At 47.5% G+C, this 17,005-nt stretch overlaps 2 protein-coding genes across 2 annotated transcripts in view; one reads left to right on the forward strand and one right to left on the reverse strand.

The window, feature by feature from the left end:
- PTH (parathyroid hormone) overlaps positions 1-17,005 on the forward strand; it is a 100,170-nt gene that overhangs the window by 10,441 nt on the left and 72,724 nt on the right. The window lies entirely within an intron of this gene.
- DHCR7 (7-dehydrocholesterol reductase) overlaps positions 1-17,005 on the reverse strand; it is a 31,968-nt gene that overhangs the window by 5,041 nt on the left and 9,922 nt on the right. The window contains exons 2-6 of the mRNA XM_083164077.1: positions 10,611-10,706; positions 8,888-9,110; positions 7,565-7,655; positions 5,106-5,319; positions 2,145-2,349 (exon numbers count right to left, since the gene is read on the reverse strand). Coding sequence (XP_083020203.1) covers positions 2,145-2,349; positions 5,106-5,319; positions 7,565-7,655; positions 8,888-9,110; positions 10,611-10,705 — 828 coding nt within the window. The 5' untranslated portion in view covers position 10,706. The remainder of the gene's footprint in view (positions 1-2,144; positions 2,350-5,105; positions 5,320-7,564; positions 7,656-8,887; positions 9,111-10,610; positions 10,707-17,005) is intronic.

Genomic DNA, 17,005 nt, shown 5'->3' on the forward strand with positions numbered 1-17,005 from the left:
GATGGGCTGGGAACCAGTTAGATAATATAAAAATCGGGATCCTTAAGGTGCCCGTACACCGATCCGATTTGGGCCGATTTTCGGGTGATTGCGACGAATTGGGCCATGAAATCAGCCTAAATCGGCTCAGTTTAAGGTCCCCTCAGGTCCGATGAGCGTTCCAGTGCCCATCGGACCCGAGCAGGTGGTCGGACCTGCTGGCCGTCTGACCACCTGGCCTGGGACCTCCTTCCCGTGTAGTGAGGGGCGGGCAGCGGGGTCTGGCCAGCTGGTGGTGGTGGTGGTGGCGGGTGTCGTCCGGCAGCTCCAGAGCCGGCCTTCGGCATAGGCAAACTAGGCAATTGCCTAGGGCATTTGGAATGCCTAGGGGCATCAGCAGCTTCTGCTGATTAAAATGATATGCAGCATGCTTATATTCTGTGTGGAAGTGAGGCTGTATCTGCATATGAAATAGCGTATTCATGGAAATCACTGTAACATAGCATTCTGTATGCAGGTACTGCCACAGTCGCACACAGAATATATTTATGCCACATATAATTTTAATCATCGGAAGCTCCTTGTGTGTGCTGGTCATAACAATGCAAGTTTTCAGCAAAAAATGCACCAAACGTTATCAGAACTGGCCAGGAGCTGCATGGCCTATTGAGGCAAGATGTATGAGGAAACATCTGTATCCAAGCAGAGGCAGAGGTCACAGTGTTAGCGGCTGTGCGAGTGCTGTCTGCGGGTGGGTTGGTTGTGCAATAGTGCTCGGCATATGTGTAAGGGGCATTATGTGTGTCATGTATAAATGCATTAATAGTGTTCGGCATATGTGTAAGGGGCATTATGTGTGTCATGTATAAATGCATTAATAGTGTTCGGCATATGTGTAAGGGGCATTATGTGTGTCATGTGTATAAGGGCATTAATAATGTGCAACATATGTGTAAGGGGCATTATGTGTGTCATTATGTGTATGAAGGGCATTAATAAAGGTTGGCATAATGTGTAAGGGGCATTACTGTGTGGTATTATCAGGGGTGCCGAGAGAAAGGGGTAGGGTGTACAAATTACCCAGGCCAAAGTCTGATGGAAGGCCCCCTCCCCTTAAGTGACAGCAGCAGCTGCAGCAGCTCTTCTCCTCTGCCCAGCACACACTGCTTTGTGCTGGGTTGCAGTGTGGCCATGGAGGTGGTTAAAATACAATACTTTCTCAGGATTTTTTTCTAAGGGTATAATGTGAATAATGTGAGGAGTAATGTATATAAGGTAAAGTGGTACTACTGTGTGATGTAACGTGAATAAGGGACACCATCGCATGATATAATGTGAATAAAGTTGCACTAATGTGTAGCATAATTTGAATTGGGGGTACTATTGTGTGGCCATGCCCCTTCCCAGCAAGAACACACCCCTGTTTGGGCTGCACACCGAATGTGTGCACTGTTTCTATTTAAAATATTGCGGGTAGGAGCACCAAAATGATGACTGCTATGATGAGGGTTGATGGTGCTGGGAAGGGGAGCAGCGTCAGAGGCGGAACTAGTGGCGGTGCTAGGGGGCACCAGCCAAAATCTTGCCTAGGGTGTCATTTAGGCTAGGGCCGGCTCTGGGCAGCTCATATTAGTAGCGGGCAGCGGGGTCCAATCGGCGGCTGGGAGGCTGGAGTTTGGAGTTTTGCCGGGGAGCAGGATGCGGCTGCTGAATATTTTGAAATGAATGGTCAGCCGTTGCTTGGCTGAGATTCTCAGCCAATCAACGGCCGGCCAGTCATTTCAAAATATTCAGCAGCCGCATCCTGCCACCAGGCAAGATGCAGCTACAAGCTCAAGCCTCCCAGATGCCGCCGCCACTACAAGCTGCCTGCCCACTACCACCAGCTGGCCGGACCCCGTTGCCCTCCCCCCGCCACCACAGCAGCTCCCCGGGAGAACTACATGCAATATATCGCATGCGATTTATTGCATGTAAAAATGGCACATCAAGTGCCAGATCGCATGTGAGCCTCCCGAGGAGCTGCCGGTGGGCTCTTGGCAAACTGGTCCGATTTGTCCTTAAGACAAATCGGGCCAGTGTATGGGGGCCTTTAGAGCCACTGGATCACATTGGACAGTCTTGATCATGTTAACAGGAGAGAAGCGATATGCAGTGAGACGTACCTGTAGGACATTGACGAGAACCATAGAGTTGGTGACCTGGCCGTATAACTCTTTCTGCTTCGCTGCATAGGACAGGTTTATGAGAGTCCAGGCAATAATTCCGGGCCGCCCGTTAAAGAAAAGCTTGAAATCAAACCACTTTCCGATGCGAGGGTTGAATTCGATCCCCATCATGTAGTCGTAGAATATATTACCTGTGAATTTACTGCCAAGAGCAGAGAAGAAATATAAACCAGTTTATTTGTACACAGCAGCCGTCATTTTAGTTCTGCAATACAGCATGTCTACAATACAGTATGTCTACAATACAGTATGTCTACAATACAGCACGTCTACAATACAGCATGTCTACAATACAGTATGTCTACAATACAGCACGTCTACAATACAGCATGTCTACAATACAGCACGTCTACAATACAGCATGTTTACAATACGGCACGTCTACAATACAGCATGTCTACAAGCGGCACGTCTACAATACAGCATGTCTACAATACAGCACGTCTACAATACAGCACGTCTACAATACGGCACGTCTACAATACGGCACGTCTACAAGCGGCACGTCTACAATACAGCACTTCTACAATACAGCACGTCTACAAGCGGCACGTCTACAATACAGCACGTCTACAATACAGCATGTCTACAAGCAGCACGTCTACAATACAGCATGTCTACAATACAACATGTCTACAATACAGCACGTCTACAATACAGCATGTCTACAATACAGCATGTCTACAAGCGGCACGTCTACAATACGGCACGTCTACAATACGGCACGTCGACAATGTGGCACGTCGACAATGCGGCACGTCGACAATGCGGCACGTCGACAATGCGGCACGTCGACAATGCGGCACGTCGACAATGCGGCACGTCTACAATGCGGCACGTCTACAATGCAGCACGTCTACAATGCGGCACGTCTACAATGCGGCACGTCTACAAGCGGCATGTCTACAATACGCCATGTAAACAATACGGCACGTCTACAATACGGCACGTCTACAATGCGGCACGTCTACAATGCGGCACGTCTACAATGCGGCACGTCTACAAGCGGCATGTCTACAATACGCCATGTCAACAATACGGCACGTCTACAATACGGCACGTCTACAATGCGGCACGTCTACAATGCGGCACGTCTACAATGCGGCACGTCTACAATGCGGCACGTCTACAATGCGGCACGTCTACAATGCGGCACGTCTACAAGCGGCATGTCTACAATACGCCATGTAAACAATACGGCACGTCTACAATACGGCACGTCTACAATGCGGCACGTCTACAATGCGGCACGTCTACAAGCGGCATGTCTACAATACGGCACGTCTACAATACGGCACGTCTACAATGCGGCACGTCTACAATGCGGCACGTCTACAATGCGGCACGTCTACAATGCGGCACGTCTACAATGCGGCACGTCTACAAGCGGCACGTCTACAATACGCCATGTCAACAATACGGCACGTCTACAATGCGGCACGTCTACAATGCGGCACGTCTACAATGCGGCACGTCTACAATGCGGCACGTCTACAATGCGGCACGTCTACAATACGCCATGTCAACAATACGGCACGTCTACAATGCGGCACGTCTACAATGCGGCACGTCTACAAGCGGCATGTCTACAATACGCCATGTCAACAATACGGCACGTCTACAATGCGGCACGTCTACAATGCGGCACGTCTACAATGCGGCACGTCTACAATGCGGCACGTCTACAATGCAGCACGTCTACAATACAGCATGTCAGCAAGCGGCATGTCTACAATACAGCATGTCTACAAGCGGCTTGTCTGCAATACAGCATGTTTACAATACAGCATGTCAGCTAGTGACATGTCTACAATACAGCATGTCTACAAGCGGCTTGTCTGCAATACAGCATGTTTACAATACAGCATGTCAGCTAGTGACATGTCTACAATACAGCATGTCTACAAGCGGCTTGTCTGCAATACAGCATGTTTACAATACAGCATGTCAGCTAGTGACATGTCTACAATACAGCATGTCTACAAGCGGCTTGTCTGCAATACAGCATGTCTACAATACAGCATGTCTACAATACAGCATGTCTACAAGCGGCTTGTCTGCAATACAGCATGTCTACAATACAGCATGTCTACAAGCGGCTTGTCTGCAATACAGCATGTTTACAATACAGCATGTCAGCTAGTGACATGTCTACAATACAGCATGTCTACAAGCGGCTTGTCTGCAATACAGCATGTTTACAATACAGCATGTCAGCTAGTGACATGTCTACAATACAGCATGTCTACAAGCGGCTTGTCTGCAATACAGCATGTTTACAATACAGCATGTCAGCTAGTGACATGTCTACAATACAGCATGTCTACAAGCGGCTTGTCTGCAATACAGCATGTCTACAATACAGCATGTCTACAATACAGCATGTCTACAAGCGGCTTGTCTGCAATACAGCATGTCTACAATACAGCATGTCTACAATACAGCATGTCAGCTAGTGACATGTCTACAATACAGCATGTCTACAAGCTCTCCCACTTCCCAGTCTGAAATCATTAAAATACATTTTGGGAGTGAAGGCAGATCTGGTCTTTGGCACATTTTTGTGAATTTGACCATTTTTTATGATTTCTTAAAATGTGTGGAGAAATGCGCTGTCCTGCGAAGTGAGTGGGTGTTTTAAATTGCGTCCATTGTAAATACAGTTTTGAGATCCTGTCTCCTGGACATTCATAGCTGGCTGAGCATTTTAAATTTTTTGCAGGCAGGGATGGCTGCAAGTAGCTTTATTGAAGTTTTTGACAGCCACCTATCTTTTTAGTTCCTTACCAAGACTGTGGTCTTGTACGCACATATATTAGAAAAGCGGGAGCACTAAACTCTGCATACATCCTGTTAAGCTATGCCGTACAGTACAAGTGAAGTCTGTTGTTGTCTTACCAGTCTTTGGCGTTCGTTGGGAAGAGGTAGGCTTTAATCAGTGCAAAGGTGGAGACGGCATAGCCCAGTATATTGGTGCACCACAGAAGTGGGATCCAGTTGTCAACGATGATGGTGGGAGAGAACCAGTGGAAAAAATAAGCATTGGCAAACCAGAGAATGTGGGTGATGATCCAGGCCTGCAGTCCATTGATCTCATACTTGTTGATGGTGCCTGATGAAGACACGATATGTGGTCATTAGTACAGTCTTCCATATTGCAGTACTGTCATCCATACTGGTTGCCTCCCTGTCTATATAGCAATGGTGTGGGTACACAGGGTTGTTAAGGGGTGTGGTAAAGGGGTCCGACAGTTGGGATCCCGACAGTCATTAACCCTACGTCGGGATCCCAACTGGCCGGACCCAGACAGCATGGTGAGCGCAACTAAGCCACTTGTGGGCACGGTGGCTCACTACGCGAGCCACCTATTCTATTCTCCCTCTATGGGGGTCGTGGACCCCCACGAGGGAAAATAGCAGGTGGCCATCGGGAACCCGGCTGTCAGTGTTTTGACAGTTGGGTAAATGCCTGTCGGGATCCCAACTGTCGGGACCCCGTCCGGCACCCTTGTTAAGTAGTACAATTACAGAGTACATAATAGTAATCTACAGGAAAACCTAATTTATACAAGTGGTTATCAAGTTTGGTTTAATTTTTATAATGTGCAGCTGGGTGCAGCTAGAACTTTGTGGGCCCCATAGCAGTGGCACCTATGGTAGCTACCCCCTTGTCTGCAAGTCACTGCCAGATTGATGTGTGCGTGCTAAAGTGGGGAGCTTCATCCTACGGACAAAGTTTGGGTGACGGGTCCTTCTCCACTGACTTTATCAGTCTCCTCTCCAGGAGAAGCCCGGAGAGGAGACTTCCAGCTGCAGTTCTGGGGGCAGGGCTTGAGCGTGACATCATTAAGCCCCACCCCCAGGATGTAACATACCCCAATTCACGGATCACCGTGGAGGGGGCGGGGCTAAAATGGCGCGATTGTGGACATTTTAGCTCCGCCCTCTCCTTTGAGAGACCCGCAGATTGCTGCATTTAAATCAGGTCAGGGGGAAGACGCTGCAATCAGGGGGTGGCATGGGGGTCCCCCAGAATTCGGGAGGGTTGCCCACTTTTTCGGGGGGGGGGGGGGGCGGGAGGAGGACGCAATTTTCGGGATCCTCCCGGCCATTCCGGGAGGGTAGGCAAACCTGGGTTGAGTATTCTTACATAGTGGTTGCTATATCCGTCTCGCTATCTCCATTAAATCCTGATAATTCTGTGTATAATCTATTAACCTACCCATCCTCCCTCATCAATCAGGAATCTCCTGTTGAGGAATAATGACATAGTCTCCCAGATCAGTTATGGCTGAGCAATGTACTACAAGCAGGAGCACGCATAGGCAGATTACATTAAGTCCATCAACTATACACAATTAGTAAATACAAAACAGCAATGTACAAGTCACGCGTGACATTACTGAAAGACAAAGGGCCTGATTCACACCTGCTCGCTGGGCTGTGAGTGTTTAGAGCCCAACGAGCAGGTAACTGCTGCCCCCTGCCCTGCAGGGGTTTGCAGGACTGCGAATGGATGTAAACATCATTCGATTTTTACTTTCCATCGAATGATTTCTCCTCTTCTCCCTGGTGATTGCAGCAGCCGCCGCCGCATGCGCAGTGCAAAAACTATTTGAGTAATTTTAGTGCTATACATGCTTGATCACAGGTGACTTACTTAGTACCGGGGATATTTTGATTTAACCATCGGTGCTGAAGCCTGGATATCACTAAAACCTGCCCTGTTGGTGTGCCTTGAGGACCGTGGTTGGGAAAGCCTGCTCTAAAGAGTGGAGTTGTTGTCCATACTAACCAGCATCTACCTATCATTTTCTACAATTTCCGTGATAAATGCTAGTTAGGAGGTTACTGTGGGCAATTTGTCTAATCTTTACCAGGTGTAATACATCTACCCATTGATGCGCCAATCACCTGCATTCACAAATATTGGCACAGCCCATGTGGGTCCACCTCCGCTGCATGCTCTTTACCAGGTGTAATACATCTACCCATTGATACGCCAATCACCTGCATTCACATAAATTTTGGCACAGCCCACGTGGATGCGTCTCCTCTGCATGCTCTTTACCAGGTGTAATACATCTACCCATCAATGCGCCAATCGCCTGCAATTACATAAATATTGGCACAGCCCACGTGGATGCTCTGCATGCTCTTTACCAGGTGTAATACATCTACCCATTGATGCGCCAATCACCTGCATTCACATAAATATTGGCACAGCCCACATGGATCCGCCTCCTCTGCATGCTCTTTTAGAATGAATAACATTACCAAGCTCAGAGACTTGGGCACTGACTGATATACTGCAATGTATGAAGGTTCCTATAGTAGAAGGAACTGTCCGCACTCACCGGCTGGGGTTCGAGCCCCATCCTGGACACCTCCAACATAACCAGGCAGAAATTTATGGCAAATATCTGGGACGAACATGTAGAGGAAGATCTGCAATATAAGCAAATGATTATGAGCATGGCACAATCCTAGTGGGATCTCTGCATGGGAAATATCTGTAAATGGAATGGGCAGTCTCATCCCTGTGTGACCACACTCAGTGGCAGAATAAATACAGCCGCTATGGGGCCCATGAGAGAGGTGGCGCAGCAGTGACAGGTCACCCTAGCAAGGTGCAGTGCTGCTCTCGGATACGGCTTCTCTTCCCATGACCCCTATATGCTCAGCAGTATACAGGATAGGTATCACTGGACTGCCACTGAATTGTGCCCTGGTGCCTGACAATGCATTGATCCCCCCCGGATCGCACTGTTAGTAACTGTTTGGAATTAATATATATTTAAAGACTGTACAATTACTGAGCTGAACGGTATGGATGGAATAACTGGTTGCTTTTACTGAATCCTTTATCATCTATATATAGGTCTAGTGTTCGTGTTGCTCTGAAACACTGCCATCTGTTGGCAGCAAGTGAAACTGCATCTACTAGCTTTCAAAGTACTAGCTTACAGCGGGCTTACTAGTAGGGGTATATTTACTAAGGTGTGAGTTTTTAGAAGTTGCCCATAGCAACCAATCCAATTGTAGCAATTCTATCTTCTAGAAGGTGCTAGATAAATAAGTAGAATCTGATTGTCACTACGGGCAACATCTCCATGGCTAAAAACCTGTGCTTTATTAAATAGTTTTCATTCTAGCACCCTGCTCCTTGAAAAATCCTTGCAGTTCCCCCTTCCTGCCTGGGGTGTCACTGTCTGCTGTGGTGTTTCTACAACAGACTGGTTTGTATTTCAACATTGAGATACAAACCAGACTTTTCTTGAAGCACCACAGCAGACAGCGACACCCCAGGCATGAAGGAGGAACTGCAAGGATTTTACAAGCAGGGTGCTAGAATGAACACTAATTAAATATAACCCAAAGGGGCAGGGCAATGACATCCCAGCAAAGGTCCCCCCCCCCCCATATATCTCTATGATGTATTTGGTGTATCACAGATGTTAAAGGTCCCGATTCTCTGATCTGTCTATAATGGAGGGGGGTGTAATTATTTATAATAGTGCTACCGTGCAAAGATAAAACTCACACCACTGTTATATTATAATATTTGTAAAAAATAATCAGTGCATTAAGTTAGTACACAAGAGCAATAAAAGGCACAATTCTGGGACACAAGTGGTTTGGCATTACGAGTATAAGCATAGCAGCAGATATGTCATTACCTGGAAGGAGACCCAGACCAGGTAGATGTTTGCGGCGCGCCAGGTCAGCAGCGGAGTCTTGCTCCATATATCTGATAACTGAGCTCTTCCGGAATAGATGTCTAGGATGGGACCAGTGAGCGCGCACTGGTATTGGTCACATGACATCACAAAGTAATACACAATGAGTGGCGCAAACAGAAGCAGGAAGACGACACCGCCTAGCGAGAACCAGTCCACTTCCCTGCGGACACAGACAGATGCGTTATGGGCCCCATACATCAGCAATCACAATTTATGGATTTCCAGATACAGGGATTTTTTGGCCAGATAAATGGATTCTACAATCTATCTGACTTTGCCCACACATTACAGATTTATTTCAGAGATCGACAGATTTTTCCATCTAAAGATTGCATCTTCATATCTGGAAATTGCCCAATCGATTGTCATTTCAGCTGTTCATAATGTAAATAGATGAAGAAGACGAATTGGGAATGCCCACACATATAAAAAAGATCTGCAGATAATACCAGATTATTAAGCATGTTTAAAAACCTGATTAAGCAATCGATTGGCGATTTTGATTGGGATTGCCAAAAGGGAGAGCCCACACATCTAAAATTAATTGTGGCAATCATCTCCATATCTGAAAATTGTCACAATTAATTGCTGATGTATGGGGCCCTTAAGTATAGCATAATGTTCTTCTGTATCGTGTCCGTTTAACGGATCCGTTCTGTGCTGAAACAGCACACATCGTATCGGATTGCATCCCTTGTGCATGCACTGCGATCCGATCCGATGTTTACCTAGTACAAAAAGTATGTGCAGCACATACTTTTTGTACCGTACTATGTGATGCGCGGGAGCGCGCATCGCATAGTACAGAACGGAGCCGTACAAAACGGAGCGTGTATGGACTCCTTGATGCTTAGGTTATGGTGTTACGTTATGGCTGTATTTCCTCATACACGGTCCGTTTAACGGATCCGTTCTGTGCTGAAACAGCACACATCGTATCGGATCGCATCCCTTGTGCATGCAGTGTGCATGCACTGCGATCCGATCCGATGTTTACCTAGTACAAAAAGTATGTGCAGCACATACTTTTTGTACCGTACTATGTGATGCGCGGGAGCGCGCATCGCATAGTACAAAACGGAGCCAGCGAAAACGGAGCGTGTATGGGCTCCTTTATTACTGTACAGAGACAGAATTATCCTCTGGGTTAAAGACTAAAGCTGCCCATACACGGTCCGTTTAACGGATCCGTTTGAGACTTAAACAGCACACATCGGATCGCATCCCTAGTGCATGCAGTGTGCATGCACTGCGATCCGATACGATGTGTACTTAGTACAAAAAGTATGTGCAGCACATACTTTTTGTACCTTACTATGTGATGCGCGGGAGCGCGCATCGCATAGTACAGAACGGATGCCGGCGAACGGCTCCGTGTATGGGCAGCTTAAGGGGCTCATTCGGAGTCGGATGCATCCGTTAACGCCCATCACATTTCTTCTTATTTGCATCAAATTCTTTGCAGCGACTTTGTACATACAAAACCGGGTAGCATGCGTGGTGCAGCTCCAGCGCATGTGCAGACAAAGAGCATCACTCTGCTGCACCCGATATCGCAACTGCATCCAACTCGGAAACAGCGCCAAAGTCTTGTACAGTGGGTTCTGTTCTCGCACTGTATGTATGACCTATAACATCAGGATAACTGTGCTTTCCTCACCAGGCACGACCCCATTGGCCATCTTCCTCTTTTGTCCCATTCACAAGTTTCTTGCTCTCTCCTTTGGTTGAGTTCTGTTTCCTGCGCTCACCCATCCTATATATGGGAAAAATAAATTTTTCAATACAGTGTTATGACATCTTTCTACACACAGGTGGCGCTGTTGGATTTCAGAATAACAGTAAACCTCATACAGGCTCTCCATATCTGTGCTGGTGTGCACTCATCCATAGCGTGCTGCTTCTTCTGCTGCTAGGGAGTGACTTAGCGTAAGAATTTTGTTTGTAATCTTTCTGTAGTTAAACACATTTGTTTAATTAGACGATCTGGTGTCCATGCTGATTTGGCTAATGCTATAATGGCATGGAAAACAGCACATCCAATAAATAAATAAGTAGCGTCTATGAGATGCAGATAGTCCAGTGTTCACAATACAATAATATTTAATTCACTGAAAACATACTTATATGCTTAGGGATGAATTCACACAAGGTGAAATTGCATTTGGAATTTATTGCATAGGCCTCACGTGACATGTATACTGTGCTGTGTGAGAAGAAAACAAATATCACAATGAATATATAGTTGCAAACAATAAACCCCGTATTGCAGGCCACAATGTTAGTAATAATGCTTGCAAAACTTCCCAAAATATATTGTTAATAATGTTTTAGGTACTTGTGAGTTATCTGGGTGCCCGATTTTTTGATTGTATGCCTTAAGTTAAGGCATACAATCAGATGCGATGCGATGCGATATCGCATCGCATCGCATCGCATGCGACCATCGGATGCGATGACCCGATTTTTCCATAGGAATCAATGTTAAAATGATTCCTATGGAAAAAGGGGTCCTTTTCATACCCCTACTATCCAAGTGGGCATGGAGTTGGATATAAACCTGTGGCGAGCGTAGCGAGCCACCGAGCCCGAAGCGTGGCGAGCGTAGCGAGCCCCGCGAGGGGACGGTATTCTGTGTCACCTCGCGGGGCTCGCTACGCTCGCCACGCTTCGGGCTCGGTGGCTCGCTACGCTCGCCACAGGTTTATATCCAACTCCATGCCCACTTGGATAGTAGGGGTATGAAAAGAACCCCTTTTTCCCATTGAATTCTATGTTAAAATGGACTCAGTCCATTTTAACATTGATTCCTATGGAAAAATCGGGTCATCGCATCGCATCGCATCGCATCGCATCCGATGGTCGCATGCGATGCGATGCGATGTGCCCGATCCGACCCGATTTAAAAATCGGGCGCCCAGATAACTCACAAGTACCATGTTTTATATAGAAATATCTCGCAACAACAAGCATGTAAACATAAACACGCCTATATGTGGAGCTAGATACGCCCATATGTGGAGCTAGACACGCCCATATGTGGAGCTAGACACGCCCATATGTGGAGCTAGACACGCTTGTTAAGCAGAGTGACACGCCCCCTCAACCACTCTCCATGTTTTCGTCGGCACATCCTACTGTAATCTCCCTGATTCTAGTTTTCAAAAGTAGGCACATATGGTGAGTGTCAGGATCACACATTACGGGATTGTATCCACACATGGTCGCTGGGACTATAGCATACTTGCTGACTTTTCAAATAGCCTCTCCGGGAGAAGCCCGGAGAGGACAGCCGGATCTCCAGGTCGGGGGGGCGGGGACGGGGCTGATGATTGAAAGCCCCGCCCCCAATCCTGGCAAACGCCACAATTCGCGGGGCGGGGCTAAAATGACGCGATTTGCGTAATTTTAGTCCCGCCCCTTGCCACGGACCCGCGAAAACCCGGTAATTAGTGCGGCACGGAAGGGGGGTGCGGGAGCTGCCTGGCAATTGTGGGAGGATTGCCGACCCTTTTGGGGAGGCGGGAGGGGGACCCGATTTTCGGGAGCCTCCCGGCAATTCCGGGAGGGTAGGCAAGCCTGGACTATAGTGAAGAACAGGGAGCGTAGATTGTGTCACTGAAGGAATAGAGTGTTTCATAACACAGTGATGAAGTTGATGTCATGAGACATATAGGTCACCAGAGAGCATATGATTCCTCCGAGCTACACGCTATGGTTTCCTGTGTGGCACAGACGAGGCAGAGAAAGCAAGTCTGAAAGAACCACAAAACTGCAAAACCCTGCACATAAACTACATTGCTCAGTACTATGCTGACTCCCCGTGGCAGCTCTGTAACACCACAAAGCAGAAGTCCTTCATGTGTCCTAGCGGGCTGCACAGTCTGCAGTACAGAACAGTACAGTGCAAGGCAGAACCTCCTGTACAGGGGTGTGGATCAGTTGGTCACCAGCAAGTTGTTAGACAGCCATTAGGTCTACACCATTAGGTCAACATGCATTTAGGTCGACATGTGTCTAGGTAGACATGCAGGAAGGTCAACATGAGTCTAGGTCGACTTGGGTTAGGCCAACAGGGTCATTAGGTCGACATGGGTTAGGTAGACAGTCAAAAGGGCCACATGGTTTTTTTTCACTGTTTTTTTAGATGAATGTCAATACAGTCGACATAAACACAGGTTAAAGTGCACCGCGTCCACAAGCGGGATCGGTGGCTCGCTGCGCCTTAGTGGATGGTAGGGTATGAAATACCGCCTGTCGGCACATGTCGGCTCAAAAAAAACAGTGAAAAACCCCATGTTGACCTTTTGACTGTCTACCTAACCCATGTCGACCTACACCATACACCTAGTATGGTATTCCTAATAAAGAGGGTTTTCCAGGTGCAATATAAGCTACACAAATTGTGTGATACCACCAGTGACGACAGCTTCATGTCGGCAGAGGAAAGTCTCTGGCCTTGTATCTTCAGCCTTTGCACTAGATTATGTGTTATCTCTGAGGCCATGAGAGTTCTTATCTGCCTCTGGAGTAGCCTTGTACATGGGACTGCAGCAAACATCCACAGCTTTACACACTGGCTTCAACCATCCAGGCCCAGTTTGCCGCTGAAAGTCTAAAGGCCCTTACACAGGACGACTGGCTCCATGAGCAATTATCGTCAAGTGTTTTGCTTAACAATATCATTCAGTGACGTCACCGGGTCCTCACCTCTGTACATGCAGGCATTGATGCTATAGTCAAAACTGACCAGACGACAGGGGTGTGTGGGTTTTGGGGGGCGGCATTAGCGACCCGCGGAAGCACGCATCGTTCATCATTTGTTGCATACGCACTGGACCATATTATGAACAATATTGTTCAGAACGGCCAAAAAGAGCGATATCGTTTAATATATATCTTTCAGTTTGGGACCTTAGGGCATAGTGGGGCAGATGTATTAAAAATGGAGATAAAGTGAAAGGATATAAAGCACCAGCCAATCAACTCCCAACTGTCACTTTCAAACACAGCTGATTGGCTGGTACTCCTTCCACTTTATCTCCAGATTATCTCTTCTCCAGGCTTAATACATTTGTCCCACTGTTAGCAATCGTAAGACACTAGTTTGTTGTTACATTACATAGGTGCCGATTCTGTTGGTGCTCAAGGGCCCGAGCACCCATGGAAATTGATGAGCACCCACGGGCCCGAGTCCCGCTGCTGAGCCGCCATATTAACTTGCTAATTTGCGGCTGCAGCACCTACATCGCCGGACCCGCCACCTGGGAAACAGTATGCCGGGAAGAGTGTATTCTGTCCGCGGAGTACCTGCACCGTGGGGGCATTTATGTACCTGCACTGTGGGGGCATTTATGTACCTGCACTGTGGGGGCATTTATGTACCTGCACTGTGGGGGAATTTATGTACCTGCACTGTGGGGGCATTTATGTACCTGCACTGTGGGGGCATTTATGTACCTGCACTGTGGGGGCATTTATGTACCTGCACTGTGGGGGCATTTATGTAGCTGCACTGTGGGGGCATTTATGTACCTGCACTGTGGGGGCATTTATGTACCTGCACTGTGGGGGCATTTATGTAGCTGCACCGTGGGGGCATTTATGTACCTGCACTGTGGGGCATTTATGTACCTGCACTGTGGGGGCATTTATGTATGTGGAACTCTGTTGCCGTCATTTGAATATTGGAGACAACTGTGCTCCATAATATAAATTGGTATTATTTTGTGGCCACACCCCTTCCCCATGAAGCCACTCCCCTATAGTTTTGGTTTGAGCACCCAGCAGCAAAAACATAAATCGGCACCTATAGTTACATTATTTCACCTACATATGGTTGGGTTGCTTATTTACAGTCTCGTATCTAGTAAGATTATTATCATTATTACATTTTATTTGTGAGGCACCGCAAGTGGTTGGCAGCGCCGTACAAGGACACACATTAGAACAATACAGGGGACACAGAAGTTGAACTAAACCGAACAGTAACTGAAAAACTACAAAAGACCACATGTAACAATAAGCAGCACAGTTCTCGGGTATGGGTCAGTGAGGCCTCCATGCATTGGGTCCATCACTGAAGGTCGACGTGGCTACGCTCGGCGCGCTATTCTATTCTCCCTCCACGCCTATTGGATGGTAGGGCATAAAAATACCGCCTGTCGGTTTAAAAAAAAAGAGGTTGAAAAATGTGTCGAATGTGACTGTATTCCCAATTCTCAACACAACACCAGCTGGGATGTAGGGAAGCAGAGGAGGTGTCCACATACTACCAGGGGGCACAGACTGGTGACACGAGGTGCAGGCCAGAAGGCAGGAAGTGAGCTTGGCATGGATGGCCAGGAGATGAGGCGACAGGTAGAGAGTGTGCTGCAGTAATCGTACCGTGAGATGACCAGTGAGTGGATGGTTTTGCCTCGTAAGTTAATTTCCCTTTACAAAAAGTCTGAGTTGGGCGGACATCTCGCACGGCCGCTGAACTCGGGCGGCATAAATCTCGCCCTAAGTGTAGTCACGAGAGGAGTGGCCTGCTGCAAGTGTTACTGCATACCTGGAACCTAAGGGATTGAGCCAGAGATTGGAAATGGGGGGGGGCAAAGGGAAGGAGAGTCAAGAGCGATGCCCAAGATCAAAATTAGGATACCGGGCAAATATCCTGTGTAACATACACCTTTATCCATATTTATCAATGTCAACATTTCACCTATCGACATTCTGAGAATGCCGATAAGCTGCCTAAATGTCGATATTGTGGTGTCTGCATTATTACGACATTGTAATTATTGTCCTTTGGCTATATACCATCCTCTTGACCGTCTCTAGCATTAGACAGCTGCATAGGGGTTCCACAATCGGAATGTCACAAAATGAAGGATGACTCAGAGAGGCGCCCTTGGTGAAATGAATGTTAATGGCAGGTATGTCTAAGACGCCTCCGCCACACATTCTCCTGAGGTTCTGGTCGTTAATGGTGTGTGGGCGGTGGGAGCAGAAGCTGACATTCTGCCTAAGGTTCTGCCTAAGGTGTCAGAAACCCTTCCACCAGCCCTACCCATGCTAAATATGTTCAGATTACGTATAAGCAGTCAGACTAAAGCTGGCCGTACACTTGTGTGACGTCTACCCTCGAGGTCCCCTAGAGCCGCCTGTGACCTTCCCGGGGCGGCAGGATTACATACGATATATATCCTATGCGTTCCTATTGCATACAGTCCTAGCCAAGCATTCCTGGCCTGGCTGCAGTCTCTCCTGCAGCCGATACGACTCGCCGGCTCCGATGCGATGCACGGTCCCATCGATTTATCGCAACAATCGCATGAAAGGTGACCACACCGCACGTGAATCGCCCTAGTGTTTGGGCACCTTAAGAGAGGAGACCCCATACAGGTAGCTGGGCCAGGACTGATGTAGCAGATAATATATATGTAAATCTGTTTTCATACCCACATCAAATATGTGTCTATAAATACGGGTGTAGTACAGGGGTCCGACAGTCTGGATCCCGACAGTCATTAGCCCGATGTTGGGATCCCGACTTAGCCGGAACCCAGACAGCATGGTGAGCGCAACTAAGCCCGAGCCACCTATTCTATTCTCACCTATTCTATTCTCCCATGAGGGAAAATAGCAGGTGGCCGTCGGGAACCCGGCTGTCGGTGTTTTGACAGTCGGAATCCCGACGTCGTGTAAATGCCTGTAGGGACCCCGTCCGGCACCCTATAAATACAGAACGCCGATTCCGATTTACTCCATTTTGTTCATCCTCAAGTTATCTGTATTGTCTGTGTACCAAACCATGAGTCCAAAATCTGACCAAACACTCGGCCTTTTCATCGGCTAACATGGCTGACTTGATAAGGGTGATATTATAATAATAATAATATTCAGAAATGAGCATTGTAGGGTCTGCACCAGTACATAGGTGGGTAACATTATGGATTCCAGTGGTTCCAAAAATACCATTGGACTAATGGCCACGCGATCCAGCCAGCCTTATGGATTCCGTGGCTAAATGGATAGCTATAATCTGATTACTCATGTGAGTATCCACAG

The sequence above is a fragment of the Crinia signifera genome, chromosome 11 (genome assembly GCF_055691185.1).
Source record: "Crinia signifera chromosome 11, ASM5569118v1, whole genome shotgun sequence".
In the NCBI taxonomy this organism is placed as follows: domain Eukaryota; kingdom Metazoa; phylum Chordata; class Amphibia; order Anura; family Myobatrachidae; genus Crinia; species Crinia signifera.